Below are 18,419 nucleotides of genomic sequence, written 5' to 3'. Positions count from 1 at the left end.
TCTTTCTCTTGGGATGGTCTTGATCACTGCCTCCTGTACAGTATCATCAACCTCCACCCATATTTCTTCAGATACTCTATCAGATCTAATCCTTTGAATCGACTTGTCACTTTCACTCTATAATCATAAGGGATTTGATTTAGGTCATACCTGAATGGTCTAGTGGTTTTCCCTACTTTCTTCAATTTAAGTCTGAATTTGGCATGATCTGAGCTGCAGTCAGCTCCCAGTCTTGGTTTTGCTGACTGTATAGAGGTTCTCCATCTTTGGCTGCAAAGAATATAATCAATGTGATTTCGGTATGGACCATCTGGTGATATCCATGTGTAGAATTGTCTCTTGTATTGTTGGAAGAGTTTTTTTCTATGACATTCTTTTGGCAAAACTCTGTTAGCCCTTGCCCTGCTTCATTTTGTACTCCAAGGCCAAATTTGCCTGTTACTCCAGGTACCTCTTGAATTCCTACTTTTTCATTCCAGTCCCCTATTATGAAAAAGACATCCTTTTGGGGTGTTAGTTCTAGAAGGTCTTGTAGGTCTTCACAGAACTGTTCAGCTTCTTCAGCATTACTGGTCGGGGCATAGACTTGTATTACTGTGATACTGAATGGTTTGCCTTGGAAATGAACTGAGATCATTCTGTCATTTTTGAGATTGCACCCAAGTCCTGCATTTTGGACTCTTTTGTTGACTATGATGGCTACTCCATTTTTTCAAAGGAATTCTTGCCCAGAATAGTAAATACAATGGTCATCTGAGTTAAATTCGCCCATTCCAGTCCATTTTAATTTACTGATTCCTAAAATGTCGATGTTCACTCTTCAAATGCTGAACATTCTTCATCATTGCCCTTTTTGGGAGTGGAATTAAAACTGACATTTTCCCATCCTGTGGCCACTGCTGAGTCTTCCATATTGGCTGGCATAAAGAATGCAGCATTTTAACTGTATCATCTTTTAGGATTTGGAATAGCTTAGCTGGAATTCCATCACCTGCATCAAGTTTGTTGCTAGTGATGCTTCTTAGGACCCACTTGACTTCAGACTCCAGGATGTCTGGCTCTAGATGAGAGACCACAGCATTTTGGTTATCCATATCATTAAGACTTTTAATATATAGTTCTTCTGTGTATCCTTGCCACATCTTCCTAATATCTTTTGCTTCTTTTAGGTCCTTGCCATTTCTGTCTTATATTGTACCCATCTTTGAATGAAATGTTCCCTTGGTATCTCTAATTTGCACAATGGAATATTACTCAACCATTAAAAATAATTAAATAATGCCATTTGCAGCAACATGGAAAGACCTAGAGATGATCATATTAACTTAAGTAAATCAGACAGATAAAGACAGAAGTCACATGATATTGCTTATGTGTGGAATCTAAAACATTGATGCAAATTGATGCAAATTAATTTATTTACAAAATAGAAATAGATTCAAAGACATAAAAAAATAAACTTACTGTTACCAAAGGGGATGAGGCGAGATAGATAAATTAGAAGTTTGGGATTCACATATATATAGTAGTATATATAAAATATATATAAAACAGGATACTATTATATAGCACAGGGAACTATATTCAATACCTTTTAATAACCTATGATTGAAAAGAATACAAAAATGATATATTTATTCATTTTCATAATACATATATATGTGTGTGTGTATATATATATATATATATATATACACATATAAATCACTTTCCTGTATACCTGATACTAACACAGCATTTTGTAAATTAACTGTACTTCAATACAAAAATAAAGAATGGCAGTAAGGTGTGAGGTTAACAGACTGTTTAACAGCTTGAAAGAGAAAAGATTAACATGAGATAACATAAGAGCATAAAAGTGTTGTAACAATGACCATTTTTAGAGTAGAAGATGATTTAGGAGTAGACTGGATAATTGATTGAAAGGAAGTATAGAAGCTGAGGAGACCAATTTTTCTAGATTAAGAAACAGGAGGGCTAGTGAGGTCTATGACTAAAATTAGAACTACGGTGAGGCAACTGGTTTTGATGGGAAAATAATTAGTTAATCTTAGATTAATGAGAAATATTTCACTGAATGTGTTCAGTATTAGTTGAAAAACATAAATTAGATTAAGTTATCAACAGATTATTGATGGTAACTGGAGCTGTAGCAATTGTCAAATTATCTAAGGAGAAAACACTTGCAAAGTGAGAAACAATGGTCTGGCTATGATTGCTAATTGCTTCTCCTAACCTCTATCCTCCCTGTCTTCCTAATTTTAATCAGCATAGTTTTGTACCCCAGCAAATAAGCAAGGCATCTTGACCCTTCTGGCAGCTTGGCCTGTCTTTGTGATTTATGGGACAGAGTGGATGTGCTCTATGGGACATCCTGGAAAGTTCCTTAAAAAAGACAAGCTACCTCTTTATCCTCTGTCTTTCCTCCTCCAGACTGCCCAAGACAAAATATTTGGGCCATGAGGTAAACTTGAGGGTAAAAGTTATATATTAGGATGATGGCTTCCTCAAGATTTCATGGGGGCATATTTCTGTAGAGGTTTCTGTCTTATTTAAGTCACATGTGTCAAAGCTAATTCCAACTGATAAAAATGAGTACTAAAGTTGTTGCAATGAAAAATTCCTACATTAACGAGTGATCTGAGCCGGAATTGCGAATTACAGACTGAGAGAGGTAAGACAGGAGGGTGTGGAATACCAGAAAGCAAGAGAGAAATACAGCTTTAAGAAGTAGATGGAGAAAATGGCCCTTCACAGTCAAATTCACTTTCATGTGGGGACCAATTCTGTCCCTAACAGTGTGATATTCTGGAAAATAAAATACTTCTACTGCCAACTCAAATTGTGTGTAGGCAGATGTGTGGGTAGATATGTCTAAGGAGGCAGACTTGGAAATAATATGACACACTAGTGTCTGAAATAAATGAAAATCCTTTTAAATTCTGAAGAAGCTCTTCAGTTCAGTTCAGGCGCTCAGTCGTGTCCAATTCTTCGCAACCCCATGAATCACAGCACGCCAGGCCTCCCTGTCCATCACCAACTCCCAGAGTTCACTGAGACTCACGTCCATCAAGTCAGTGATGCCATCCAGCCATCTCATCCTCTGTTGTCCCCTTCTCCTCCTGCCCCCAATCCCTCCCAGCATCAGAGTCTTTTCCAATGAGTCAACTCTTCACATGAGGTGGCCAAAGTACTGGAGTTTCAGCTTTAGCATCATTCCTTCCAAAGAAATTCCAGGGCTGATCTCCTTCAGAATGGACTGGTTGGATCTCCTTGCAGTCCAAGGACTCTCAAGAGTCTTCTCCAACACCACAGTTCAAAAGCATCAATTCTGCGGCACTCAGCCTTCTTCACAGTCCAACTCTCACATCCATACATGACCACAGGAAAAACCATAGCCCTGCATGCTATCTAGGTTGGTCATAACTTTCCTTCCAAAGGAGTAAGCGTCTTAATTTCATGGCTGCAGTCACCATCTGCAGTGATTTTGGAGCCCAGAAAAATAAAGTCTGACACTGTTTCCACTGTTTCCCCATCTATTTCCCATGAAGTGATGAGACTGGATGCCATGATCTTTGTTTCCTGAATGTTGAGCTTTAAGCCAACTTTTTCACTCTCCTCTTTCACTTTTCTCAAGAGGCTTTTGAGTTCCTCTTCACTTTCTTTCTTTTTTTTTTTAATTAAATTTTATTTTTAAACTTTACATAATTGTATTAGTCTTGCCAAATATTTCTGCCGTAAGGGTGGTGTCATCTGCATATCTGAGGTTATTGATATTTCTCCCGGCAATCTTGATTCCAGCTTGTGTTTCTTCCAGTCCAGTGTTTCTCATGATGTACTCTGCATATAAGTTAAATAAGCAGGGTGATAATATACAGCCTTGACGAACTTCTTTTCCTATTTGGAACCAGTTTTTTGTTCTATGTCCAGTTCTAACTGTTGCTTCCTGACCTGCATACAGATTTCTCAAGAGGCAGGTCAGGTGACCACCTGGTATTCCCATCTCTTGAAGAATTTTCCACAGTTTATTGTGATCCACACACTCAAAGGCTTTGGCATAGTCAATAAAGCAGAAATAGATGTTTTTCTGGAACTCTTTTGCTTTCTACATGATCCAGCGGATGTTGGCAATTTGATCTCTGGTTCCTCTGCCTTTTCTAAAACCAGCTTGAACATCAGGAAGTTCACGGTTCACATATTGCTGAAGCCTGGCTTGGAGAATTTTGAGCATTACTTTACTAGCATGTGAGATGAGTGCAATTGTGCAGTAGTTTGAGCATTCTTTGGCATTGCCTTTCTTTGGGATTGGAATGAAAACTGACCTTTTCCAGTCCTGTGGCCACTGCTGAGTTTTGCAAATTTGCTGGCATATTGAGTGCAGCACTTTAACAGCATCATCTTTCAGGATTTGGAATAGCTCAATTGGAATTCCATCACCTCCACTAGCTTTGTTTTTAGTGATGCTTTCTAAGGCCCACTTGACTTCACATTCCAGGATGTCTGGCTCTAGGTCAGTGATCACACCATCGTGATTATCTGGGTCGTGAAGATCTTTTTTGTACAGTTCTTCTGTGTATTCTTGCCACCTCTTCTTAATATCTTCTGCTTCTGTTAGGTCCATACCATTTCTGTCCTTTATCGAGCCCATCTTTGCATGAAATGTCCCCTTGGTATCTCTAATTTTCTTGAAGAGATCCCTAGTCTTTCCCATTCTGTTGTTTTCCTGTACTTCTTTGCATTGATCACTGAGGAAGGCTTTCTTATCTCTTCTTGCTGTTCTTTGGAACTCTGCATTCAGATGCTTATATCTTTCCTTTTCTCCTTTGCTTTTGGCTTCTCTTCTTTTCACAGCTATTTGTAAGGCCTCCCCAGACAGCCATTTTGCTTTTTTGCATTTCTTTTCCATGGTCTTGATCCCTGTCTCCTGCACAATGTCACGAACCTCATTCCATAGTTCATCAGGCACTCTATCTATCAGATCTAGTCCCTTAAATCTATTTCTCATTTCCACTGTATAATCATAAGGGATTTGATTTAGGTTATACCTGAATGGTCTAGTGGTTTTCCCTACTTTCCTCAATTTAAGTCTGAATTTGGTAATAAGGAGTTCATGGTCTGAGCCACAGTCAGCCCCTGGTCTTGTTTTTGTAAGATTTGGAGGAGATCACTTATTTGTGAAAGTTGCTCAGTTGTGTCCAACTATTTGGGATCCCATGGATTACATAGTCCATGGAATTCTCCAGGCCAGAATACTGGAGTGGGTAGCCTTTCCCTTCTCCAGGGGATTTTCCCAGCCCAGGGATCGAACCCAGGTCTCCTGCATTGCAGGCAGATTCTTTAGCTGCTGGGCCACAGCAGCACATAAGGAAATGCAAGAATATTGGACCATTATAGGTGACTCATTTGCAAGCTGTTTGCTTACCTTTTTTCCACTTCCCCAGGCACCACCCAGCGCCCTTTCCTTTTTCCTACCCCTCCTCCCTCCCTCCTTCTTCTCCCTCTCTCCCTCCCGTCCTTCCTTCCCTTTTGTCCCTTCCTAGGAGAAAGGATGCATTTTCATTGGGATGGAAACTTTATGCAAGTGAGAGCAATGTACTGGGATCCCAATATGCTTGTGATATTTTAATACATTTTCAAGAGTAAGTGGCAAGTGCTTCTCACTAGAAGAAACTGTGAGTTAAAAATTGGGGCCAGGAGCCAAGGCCACCAAAGATGCAACTTAGATCAATAAAATACTGACCAATGTAAATATATTGAATGTATGACTATATTTATATAGATCATATTGAGGTGGTTTCAAAAAATGTCTTACTTTAATAAGTAATACATCACAGAACATACTTTATGATTGGTGAAAAATGAAGTGAAATGAAAACTGTGGGGATTTTTTATTAAGGTGTTAAGTTCAATGTGTTTGGACTACTTGTAAATATTTAAAAGATTTTAAATGCTTTTTTCCATGTACTTTCTGAAAGAAATTGGTTAGACTCTAGGGAGAAATTTTAATGTGCATTAAGGTCTTCATCTTGAGAAATTTGTATGCAGGTCAGGAAGCAACAGTTAGAACTGGACATGGAACAACAGACTGGTTCCAAATAGGAAAAGGAGTCCGTCAAGGCTGATTATTGTCACCCTGTTTATTTAACTTATATGCAGAGTACATCATGAGAAACGCTGGACTGGAAGAAACACAAGCTGGAATCAAGATTGCTGGGAGAAATATCAATAACCTCAGATATACAGATGACACCACCCTTATGGCAGAAAGTGAAGAGGAACTAAAAAGCCTCTTGTTGAAGGTGAAAGTGGAGAGTGAAAAAGTTGGCTTAAAGCTCAACATTCAGAAAACGAAGATCATGGCATCCGGTCCCATCCCTTCATGGGAAATAGATGGGGAAACAGTGGAAACAGTGTCAGACTTTATTTTTCTGGGCTCCAAAATCACTGCAGATGGTGACTGCAGCCATGAAATTAAAAGACGCTTACTCCTTGGAAGGAAAGTTATGACCAACCTAGATAGCATATTCAAAAGCAGAGACATTACTTTGCCAGCAAAGGTTCGTCTAGTCAAGGCTATGGTTTTTCCTGTGGTCATGTATTGAGGTGAGAGTTGGACTCTGAAGAAGGCTGGGGGCCGAAGAATTGATGCTTTAGAACTGTGGTGTTGGAGAAGACTCTTGAGAGTCCCTTGGACTGCAAGGAGATCCAACCAGTCCATTCTGAAGGAGATCAGCCCTGGAATTTCTTTGGAAGGAATGATGCTAAAGCTGAAACTCCAGTACTTTGGCTACCTCATGCGAAGAGTTGACTCACTGGAAAAGACTGATGCTGGGAGGGATTGGGGGCAGGAGCAGAAGGGGATGACAGAGGATGAGATGGCTGGATGGCATCACTGACTCGATGGACGTGAGTCTCAGTGAACTCTGGGAGTTTGTGATGGACAGGGAGCCCTGGCGTGCTGAGATTCATGGGGTCGCAAAGAGTCGGACGCGACTGAGGGACTGATCTGATCTGAAGGTCTTCATTGGAAGTCTTAAAAAGTAGATAGGTTTCTATTTCTGTTAGGAAAGAATGCTCCTTCGGCCTTGCTGGATTTGCTTGCCAACAGAGGAGATTAATGTTCATAGTAACTTGTAAATTCCTAAACAAAGGCCAGCCATTGTTCAGTCCAGTGATTTGCAACTTAAGATATTGGTTTAAAACGATTCAAGTAGAATAGATGAAACTACTTTTTGCTTTACAATGACCCTATGACTTTGGGTGGTATGAAATGGAGACATTCTCAAAACTACACCCTTAAGTGTTGCATAGAGGACCTTCCATCTCACTTCCTCTTACTGATGTACTGTATGTCCCTTGGTGCATTTTAATACAAATTTTAAAGCCCACAGAACTATTTTAAAGATTAAAAACTCATGTAACTTTATTTTATAAACACTACTATGTCTCAGTTACATTTAGCTACAGTACAAAGAATAATAAAATAGCACCTGAGAATTTTTAGTAGGCTGTAAAGAATCTCCTTTCTCTTCCTTAATTTTTTCTCTTCTTCACTAAATAGAGTCCACTCACTTCCACTCCTTCAGCCTATTGTGTCACAAGGGGCCGGATTTTCATACGAACAGCCCTGAGAGAATAATCTGCACCTCTGAAGGGGACCCAGACCACACCATTCTCAATCTCATAGGGACTGTTGTCCCTGGGGTCATAGGAGCCACCAGGATAGTAGATGCCATTGAGATTGGCTGCCTGGCAGTTGTTGTACCACCAGCCTCCTCCGTAGACTTCAGCACAGTTGTCTTCCCACTTGTCTGCATCCCTGTCGAAGGTGCTGAACCGCATACCAGTGTGAGAAGTGTACTCTGTCCCTTCCTCCACAGAACCCTCAATCAGAGCATCACCTGCTGTGCCCTTGTAAGAGGAGACCTCAAGGGCATAGTCCTCTGCCTCAGAGCCTACCCTCAAATGATATTCTGCATAAGCCCCTTTCCCAGCCCAGTCTTCTAATTCAACCCTAAGGATGGAGCCCCTCAGGGTTAGTAAGTGGAGGTATTCATTGCCTAGCCAGAATTCTCCTTCTCCCTTGTCATTTAGGCTGCCGAAACCTCTCTTGTAGTCTTGCCAGGTTCGGTTAAAATTCAGTGATCCATCCATTCTTTGCTGGATCAAAAGCCATCCTCCCAAACCGGTCTCTTGATCGCAATAAACAGAAAAAATTTTACTGGATGCTGGTAGCTTGATACTGAAAATGCCACTTTGGGCACCTGAAGGACGTGTTTGGAGGACATCATAACAGTCTAAAAAAAAAAAATTAAGCTGGTTGGAAGAAATTTCTCTCATTTAACTTTACAAAGTTAAATGGCCTAGATTAAATGAAAGTAACTGGCTTCCTTTCCCTCCCTTCCTTCCATTCTTCCTTCTCTTTAAAGAGAAAGGATGTGCTTACACAGGGATGGAACTTATGCAAGTCAATAGCATTTATATGTACAAATTGCAAGGGGGCTTTTTCTCAATGAATTTGTAATTTCACTTCCACATACTGATTAATGACAAGTAATCAGCAAAGATATCTTTAGCATTTAGTACTAATATCACTTATTTTTAACCTGACCTCAATGTCACCCGAGCCATACACTAAAAATATGACTAATATGTTAGTGACAATTTCCAACAGCACACATTCTGAGTGGTAAAAGAATTTGAATAAACAAATTTAAAAATTGAGTGCCAGAAGGATTAATTCATTCATTCATATAACATGTATTTATTGAATGCTGACTCCACACTGCTAGGCGTTTGGGAATACAGAAATGAACATGATAGACAAAGTCCCTGCCCCCATGGAACTTACAGTCTAGCACGCGTGCGCACACACATATATACACACACATACACACAAACAAAACCATGTAATTTCAATTAAGCAGGATAGAGGACTAAGGAAGAAGTAAAAGGTGCTATGGGAGACACGTTGCAGGAGTAATGAACTTAGTCTAGGGGGTCAGGGAAGGCTCCCCCAAAGGAGAAGTGTGGATACCTCTGGCAGGACGAGCTTTAGTATGGCCTTTCTGGGTGCCGTGTGCTCCTTTAAAGCCAAGATCCTCTAGGCTTTCGGCCTCATCTTCCATTTTAAAGTGCTTGCTTTCAATCGCGGAGCCACCTCTGTTGACAGTTGTGCTGCTGCTTACAAACTGTTTGCTGTGAGTTGAAGTTTTACTACTGGAAGAGCCCGATTCCCCTAAGGCTGCAAATTCGGGTGCTAAGCCTGTCCTACCATCAAACTCGTGTGAACTACGGGTGAAGAAATCATCCTTGTCTCTATGAAAGAAATCATCTAGGTTACCCCTCGAAGGAAAAGTATGGTGCCAGTCGAAGTCCGCGTCACCGCAGTCAGAACCATCTTCAGACTTTACCACTTCTTTGGTCGTTTCTGTGCGACCGTCGGCATTTGTAACTGTCTTTGTAATGACTTTAGAGCATGAACGACGAGTGGTAGTTGTGTGACCAGAGGTGACCTTCTCATTATCAATCAGAAGCTCTTTATCTCCTTTAGTAGTGACAAGTTTACCTGTGTGGAACTCTTGCTTTGTCCCTGAACTTACACTTCCTTCCTCTCTAAAGGTGCCCCAGTCTGGACTGGAAGGCCTAATGTTCCCATGACCTGAGCTATCTGGCCTAAAACTTGAAGATCCAGAGCTTCCAGTATTCCAAGTGCCAGCACTTCCGGGCTCGGGGCGGCCGGGGTTCCAGGTGCCAGCACTTCCGGGCTCGGGGCGGCCGGGGTTCCAGGTGCCAGCACTTCCGGGCTCGGGGCGGCCGGGGTTCCAGGTGCCAGCACTTCCGGGCTCGGGGCGGCCGGGGTTCCAGGTGCCAGCACTTCCGGGCTCAGGGCGGCCGGGGTTCCAAGTGCCACTACTTCCAGGTCCATAGCTCCCAGGGTTCACATTTCCAATACTACTGGTTCCAGGCTTTCTGGGACTTCCTGGTGCTAATCCTGTTCCTTGAGATACAGAGTCTCCTCTGGCATGTCCATCGCCACCGAAAGTTTCCAACACCATTTTCGTCTGCTGCATTTCCAGCAGTGCCTTCCATTCTAGAGGGGCCTCTTGGAGCTGGCTCTTGAACTCTCTGGGAACAGGGCCTGTAATTGTACTCATTTTTATCAATGGTAAGTATTGAATGTCTCTAGAGGGAAGTAGGTTTATGGCAATAACCTGTTCAAGTTGCTTCTGCTGATTTTTATAGTCCTCCAGATCTACCTTATGTTCTAAAGCTCTACTGCATGACCCTTTGCAAGATCGGATCTTAATATCAATGTCCACCTAGAGAGAGGGGGGAAAGATAAAGAAAAAAGGTAGCTGTAAATGAACTGTCTGTTGAGTTCTTAGTAATTAACTTACTTTTTGGAAACTGGTTTCACTTGTTTGACTTGGAGACCTACCAACCATCCTCAGTGGAAGAGACCTTGGGTATTGTAAGGCTGGCCAGGATAAACAATAGGAGCTATCTGGATTTATCTTAGAATAGATCAAGAGGAAAGTGCTATTCCCTCCAAAGGAAACATTAATGATGTGATCCTCTGTGAGACTGAAGCTGAAGACTCAGAGACACAGTGGTGTCAGGGAGAAGCAGGGCTTGGAATAAGACAAGCAAAGACTGAATATTTGCTTTTGAAATTACCATTTTACATGCTCTTGGAAATTTTACTTAATAGCACTGAGCTTGTTTTTTCATCTGTAGAGTGGATCCGTAATACCTACTTTGGTAGATAATAGCTATAACGCATTGCTCTACGTCAAGTAGGCATTTAAGTAGGCATTTAATGAATGACTATTGTCTTCCTTTCCTTGCTACTCAAAAATAAGGAAATCTGAAGTCAGAGCCACATCCTTACTCACCTCCAATCGTTTCATATCTACCAGTTGATCCCTGACATTTTTCTGCAGAACGTTGATACGTTGTACTTGTTCTATGACTTTGCGCCTCAGGATCTCAATTCTGCTTCTCAGATCTTCTGATATTTGTTTAAATGTATTATCATTGTCTGAAATGGAAAATATGGATACTGAAGTAGCTGCTGAGTGATTTGCTTGTGTTAGTCAGAAAAAGAAGGCAATTTGCTTATGGATATTCCCCATTTTACTTCTATAATAGTTTCTACTCTAAACATTTAATTTGTGATTTTCAAATCTATTAGGTGTTTGATATTTGGAAAATATCCTGCAGTCATCCATGAAAATTAAGGTGCATTCTTCAAATAAATCTCTGAAAATGTAAAGGTATAATTGAGATAAAATAATGTTTAATCACATTCCAGTTATTTCATTATATCCTTAATCAAGGAACTTGAATATATTCTTGGATTTTCTTACTGAAAAGGTTTTCTTCCAAGCTATAGGTTTGAAATTGTTTGTAAACTTTCTTTTTTTATAAGTCAGCAGGATCATTCATTTGCCAGTTGCTCTTGCACCATAAAATTAATTAATTGAGTCTCCCAATGATATAAAGAGTGAAGGCAAGTTTTCATGAGCTGGAGTCTCTTACTAAACTTGCTGCCCATGCCCAGAGCAAGTCTGAAGTTTCCTGGTCCTAATGAGACTTAGTGCTAGGCCTGGGAGAAAGAGACAACATGACTCCATATTTTTTAAAAAGCAAAACACTTTCTAAGAAGCTCGGTGGAGTCTGAATTGCACTCCCAGCCCCACCACCTGAGCGCTTTGTGCCTTTGGGCAAGTCCCTTGACCTCTCAGTACCTTCCTTTGTAAGGCAGAAACAGAAACATCTACTCAAAATGTTGGGCTCATCTTATTTGCAGAATATACTCTTAAAAAAGAACACACTTAGATTCTAGTCTTCAGTCCAAAATTCTGACTTTGTGACCTAAAATAATGCTAAGCTACCTTGTTTTACATGATAAAAATGACTAAAACAAGGCCCCTCCTTAAAATTCAGGGATATCATAAAGATACGTGTTTCTACTTAAAGTACCCTGGAATAAAATCACAGTTGCTACAACAAGACATCCTATCTATTTCTGATTTTTGTTGTTTTTATTGTGTGCACTAACTGTAATACTTACTGTTAGCTTTGGCAAAATCCCCTCTCATTAGTTCCACTATGTTCTTGGTCAATGTATTAGAGTCCTTACTGTTCTTCTGATAATTAAATAGTGAATCTCTTAGTTTATTTATTCTGCTTGTAAAATCTTGATCGACTTCATCAATCAACCCTTTCATCCTGCAGCCAGAAGGGCATTTTGTATTCTGGAAACGAGGAGGAAAAATTAAGAGTCTATCTCTCAGAAATGGACTTCTGGGTGCTGAGGGGTGGGGGAGGGTGGAGGAGGGATGGATTAGGAGTCTAGGATTAGCAGATGTAAATTAGTATATGCAAGATGCATAAACAGCAAAGTCCTACTGTATAGCACTAGGGACTATAGTCAATATCCCGTGAGAAATCATAATGGAAAAGGGTGTGACAAAGAATACACATATGTATTACTAAGTCACTTTGCTATATAGTAGAAATTAAAATAATATTGTAGATCAACTACACTTCAGTAAATTAAAAAAAATTAATGAAATAGTCTGTCTTTCAGAGCCAGTAAAATTTTGCAGGTTTCTGTGAGCCCCCACTGTTCTCTTCTTCAGTCTCTTCACATCATTTCTTGACCTAAAAGTACTTTAAGAGGGCTAGTCGGAAATCCTAAAGAAATTCTGGAATGAGGGTCCGCTTAACCATAAATTAGGACCCATGAAATCTGGAGGCCCTAATACTCAGGTTCGTAGTACTTGTCTGAACATGCAGCTATAATCCAATCTGTTAATCCCACCAATGCCCCAGAGTCTGGGAGGTGATTTAAGCAGTGCTCTCAGGACTAGGTTCTTTTCTACTTGTCTTCTTTTATTTGCAATGTAGGTTAATTAGGTTATTTCCTACTGGACAAGTTTTCAGTGACCTGAAGTGGCAGCTTGCATGCACTGCCAGCAGGTCAGGAAGGACTGTCCTGATTCAATCTGTGTGCCCAGGAAAGGACTCTCCTGCCCCAGTCCCCATGCCCATGGCTTACCCAGTCTTCATCAGAGCAGAAGGGCCAGCCTGTCTCTTTGCAGGCAGATTGCTGTCTTTCCACAAGTCTTGGGCCACGCACCCCTCCTCCTTCAGTTAAAAAGTCACCACTGGGAGGATCACTACCATCTTCTGTCTTTAACGATTTATAAACACACACGAAAGAGAGAGGTGATCTTTAAGCAGATAAAGAGGAGACACTAGCATGCCTATAAATCCTGAGCAAGGGATCCAAGGGGCTCTATAAGCTTCAGTTTTCTTATCTTTTGGATGAAAATCCTTAAGGCCCATTTTGTGGAGTTGTGAGGTTAAAGGAGATTAGTGTATAAACCTTAACTGTGTTTGACACTAATCAAACCTTTAGTAAATGTTAGGAGTTTTAAAGGATCTGTTGTAAAAGAAAAATTATTTGAATCAACAAACAGTTAAAATTTACTTTTACATTTTCATTCATACCTGGAGATAGAAAAATAATGGAGAAACCCAAGAGTTCTCTCTCCTCTAACTCCTGTTTTAGTAGGAAAAAACCTATACTTCAGGTCTGTGTCTCCTTCAAATATCTACAACGACCTTATGGGTCCAAAATTTAAACAAGCATATACTGAGGACACACATGTGGCCAATTCATACTCAGAAATGCTTTTAGGGTTACTCACATAATAATTTCTTTTATTTGAAATGAAAAGTATACTGAAAGAAAAAAAAGGTCCAAGACTGTCAACTTTTTTTGAACATCTTATAGTTAGAAATAAAAATTAAAAAAAAATTCTGTTGGTATCAATGAGTGAAATAGGATATATAAATATTCTTCCAACAATGGTATAACTTAATACATCAATGTTGATTTTATGTTTTAACTATTTTTATTTTGTACCACCAACTTGCAGGGAGTTGTGTGATCTCAGTAGTTTATTTTTGTTATAACTTTATTTATTTATTTTCTCTGTGCTGGCTTTTCTCTAGTTTTGGGAATGCTCTCCACTTACGGTGTGTGTGGCCGTGGGTTCTCCTGTTGTGGAGCACAGGCTCTAGGGCTTTCGGGCTGCACTAGTTGCGGTTCCCAGGCTCTAGAGCACAGGCTCAGTAGCTCTGGAGCATGGGCTTAGTTGCTCTGTGGCGTGTGGGATCTTCGCAGACTAGGGACTGAACCTGCATTTCTTGCATCTCCTGCATTGGCAGGTGGATTCTTTACCACTGAGCCACTAGGGAAGCCCTCAGTAGTTTATTTTTATAATTAGTTAGTATTTTCTGTCTCATTAAAAAAACCCCGATAATAGTAATGTGAGCAATGTATAGTAATGTCAAGCAATCAAGAGCAATTTATTTAAAGGAAAAAGTACAATCTTTTTGTTTAAAAAATAAAATTATAAATTTAGACATACTTTGGAATAAAATGACAGGATAATAAAAACAGGTAAAAATTAAATATTTATGCCAATAGTGGAGAAATAAATGAAATGTATGCATTATGCAAAATATAACTTTAGCAAATGCTGTTAGTCTTATTTCCTATAAAAATGGTTATTTATTGCTTACTGTAAGGGAGAAAATTATGTTAGAAATATTCTTTAGTTTCTTCTACTCTGGTAGGGTTTATAAGCAGTAAAGAGAAAGAAAGAAACCAGGATAGTTCATAGCCTGGAAGTAACTGAATTTTTAGAACAGATTTATCATGTTTTCATAAGATTAATGTGTTTCAAAAGTATTGTTGAATAAAGTTTGTCTTCTTTTCTGTAAATCTCTGTAGTCAAACTTTAGGAATTATTGCAATATTTGTGATTATCTTAAAAGCATACAATTTCTTCCAAAAAGCATACTGGTTTATCAATTAATCTCTTCTGATTTTGCTGTGTAATTTGTTTTCAAAAATAGCTAATTTTCTTTTGTATTAAACACAAAAACAAACTTTTAGAAAAGCTACATTAAACCATTGCTCTGCATGTTATGGGCAAATAGAAATTAATAATTAGGTTAAAAATTCTTATGATAAGAATGTTCTGTTAGCTAGCAATCCCAAGTCTTTACAGCAACAAAGATAGCAAATATTTCTTCTCTTTAAAACAAACAAACAATATAAAACCAAGCTACAGGTGCAGAAGCTTCCCCTGTGAATTTATACACTTTGGTCCAGCTAAGTCTCTTTCTTAGGATCATATTCCCTGTATTCTTGAGATGTCAGTCCCATCTGGGAACTTCCCTCCGCAGGCTACAGTTTATAAAGCCAGCAGTGTGTGATGACATACACATAGCTGACTCAGACCTGCAAGCTCTTTGTAGAATGAACACCAGAAAGAAAGAGAAAAGGAAATAGAGAAGGCCATACCTTAATTGCACCCACCAAACTCAGGACCAGGCAGAGGTCCCTCACGGAAAACATCTCTGCCGTGGATAGGGCTGACTCAAGAGGAGCACCCAGCTGAAAGAAAGGAAGACTGCCTCCTCTTCCAGTCCCCATCCCATTTAAATCTGCAGGAGGTCTGATTAATCATTATCTTTGTCCCATTGAGAGAGTCAACATGCACCCTGCATCCCTCGCTCCTTCTGTAAGGTTGTTGTCCTAGAATTTCTTGCTCAATTCCCCAAGCTTGTTTGCTTCTGATAAGCTATTGCAAAGGTAGCCCAGTTGGTGGAAAATTCCATATTCCAGGAACACAGTGACTTTGGAAATGCAAGGGGGAACGTGGGAGGACCTACTCTTGGAGTACTTGAAAGAATACAGAGGTGGCAGAGATGGGCTAGCCATAGCCCACCAGGAGGTAGGGATTTGACAGCTGAGATTTCAGTTTACATAGGAATGATGGTTGGTGGATCTGACTTTTGACTGACTGTGGCGATGAACTGATCCTGAAGGGCTTCGATAAGCTTACTGTGAGCAGAGATGACTTCCCTCTCTCCAGAATGGTTAGGACAGGCAGCCCCTGAAGCCAAATATCCTAGATTCACAATCCCAGCTACACCATTTCCCAGCTCTGCTTTTGGACAAGTACTCTACTTCTTTATGCCTCAGATTCCTCTAGTGATAACTTGCCACACATTTTTATGAAGAATAAATAAGTTAATCTTTGTAAAGCCCTCAGATTGTCACATAGTAAGTACTCAGTAGTAAGTGTTAACAATTATTGGAAAATTTAAAATGCCATGAAAATATTATTTGTTTTCAGTTTCTGTAACTTTGGACCTGCTCATTTATTTCCCTGCTCTTTATCGAATTTTCTTTTCTAAGGAGTTGCCAGATTTAGCAAATAAAAAACTAGGATGCCCAGTTAAATTTGAATGTCAGATAAACAGCAAATATATTTTAGTGTATGTCCCATTCAATATTTGGACATAGACTAAAAATTTATTGTTGTTGTTTATTTGAAATATATATTTAACTGGGCATCCTATGATATGTCTGCCAATCCTAGTTTGTCTCAAATGCTGCTTCCTATGTGAGGCCAATCCTGATTGTAGTATAATAACCAAAAATCATTGAGTGTTTACTACCTGCTGGACACTTTGTTGGACACTTTACATAGTACCTGATTTCATGTCTCCAATTGAAGTCAGCCTCTTATTTTTTCATACTTCCTTAGACCATGTACCACTCATAATATTTAGTACTACAGGAACATTATCCATCTCATCCATTAAATCATAAACTGGAGAACTGACATATTTTATTGATCTCTATATTCCCCAAAAGGTATGGGACTTCACTGAACAAGAAAGCATGAATGAACTCCACTGTTGTGAAACTGACTGCTGTCTCCTTGGGCTCTGCGGGTGTGTGAAGCCTGGTGTGAGTGTGTGAGAGCCCTGGTACAAGGCAGAGCCCTCCCACACCGCCTGCTCCATGGAAGGTTCTTTGTCCGACCAGGATCTCCGCTGATGTGGCTTTCTCGGGTTTCTAGAGGCAGCTGCAGAGCTCAGAGAGAGCCCTGGAGCCTTATCTGGATTCTGGAGGGCAATGATTCCATGGAAAACTGGGTGACACTTGTCTACAGTGGTTGAACTAGCAAAATGCCAGGAATATATAGGACCCAAGACTGACTTCCTCAGATGTTTTCCTCTGCACAAAATGTCTTTCTTGGAGGTGAACATGGAATATGCGAAAAGTTCCCAGAGAGTAGTCTGGTGAACTTCAGATGACTTGGTTGGACAGAATCTGATGGAAAGTAAGCTAAAAGAAACCAGTGTGGCTGAATGCCAGCACTCTGGTGCCATGTCCAGGCATTTCCAAGTAGCACCTGGGGCACCATCATTGCTATTCCATGGCTCTTTCAGGTATCTGCACGTCTCACTCCCTTGCTTCATCTAGGGCTCTGATCACCTCTTTGGAGAGGCCTCTTTTGACCACACTACCTAAAGGGCAGCTACCCTCACATGCTTTTCTTTTAAGATGAGTGGGTTTTCACTCATTCTATTTGATCACTACTGGACAGTATAGATGGGAAAGTTGTTTATTTTTTGTCTCTTCCACACTACATTCCTGAAGCTGAGGCACACTGCCTACTACAATGCCAGGCGTAGAATAAGTACTATTAAATATAAATAGAAAGTTCCTGTGTTATCTCTCCAGTACCAGAGCTCCCTAAGCAAGCACTTCTGGGGGACTCTTCAGCCTGGCACTGCAAAAATGAACACCAGGCTAGGTTCTTTATCTCATGTGTGTGCTAAGTCGCTTTAGTCATATCTGACTCTTTGCAACCCTATGGACCCTACGCCAAGCTCCTCTGTCCATGGGATTCTTCAGGCAAGAATATTGGAATGGGTTGCTGTGCTCTCCCCCAGGGGATCTTCCCTACCCAGGGATCAAACCAGCATCTCTTATATTTCCTGCCTTGGCAGGTGGGTTCTTTATCAGTAGCACCACCTGGGAAGCCCTCTTTATCTCATAAACAAGCCTTGTTATCAGCCTTGGAGAAGCAGGTTTTGCTTAGACAGAAAGGCATGCAGGTGAATAGGCAATGAATAATACAAGGAATATGATTTTTTTATTGAGGTGTATATGATGTCCAATATTGTGTGTTTCAGGCATACAGCATATTGTTTCACAATTTTTAAAGATTATAGCCATTTACATTTATTATAAAATATTGGCTATATTCCTATGTTGTACAGTATATAGGAGTATAATTTTTTAAATCATATGACAATAAGGATATCTTTACAGGAGTAAAAATGGGGAAAAAATTGAAAATTTTCCAATTTCTTAAGCCAAAACCACTCTGTATTGCATTTCCCCAACAGATTACTATAGTCTATTTTCTTTAGCTCTAATGAGATAAATATTTCCTTCATTAATATAATTTTCCACAAATTATAAGTATCTAAATACAGAATTCACATATATGTTATGCCATCACACC

General features: G+C 39.9%; 1 protein-coding gene across 2 annotated transcripts; it reads right to left on the bottom strand.

Moving 5' to 3' along the window:
- Positions 1-6,119: 6,119 nt before the first annotated feature.
- FGA (fibrinogen alpha chain) lies at positions 6,120-15,509 on the bottom strand. Of its 2 annotated transcripts, XM_005217437.5 has the most exons (6): positions 15,392-15,509; positions 13,070-13,204; positions 12,080-12,263; positions 10,899-11,044; positions 9,038-10,322; positions 6,120-8,297 (listed from the first exon to the last, which is right to left on the bottom strand). In XM_005217437.5, exons 1-6 carry the CDS (start codon positions 15,443-15,445, stop codon positions 7,588-7,590), a joined length of 2,514 nt encoding a protein of 837 aa, XP_005217494.2. In that variant the 5' UTR covers positions 15,446-15,509; the 3' UTR covers positions 6,120-7,587.
- Positions 15,510-18,419: the final 2,910 nt, after the last annotated feature.

This window comes from Bos taurus, chromosome 17, assembly GCF_002263795.3.
Source record: "Bos taurus isolate L1 Dominette 01449 registration number 42190680 breed Hereford chromosome 17, ARS-UCD2.0, whole genome shotgun sequence".
NCBI classification, from domain to species: Eukaryota; Metazoa; Chordata; class Mammalia; order Artiodactyla; family Bovidae; genus Bos; species Bos taurus.
Note: the sequence above shows the minus strand (reverse complement) of the source record. Positions and strands in the feature narration are given on the sequence as shown.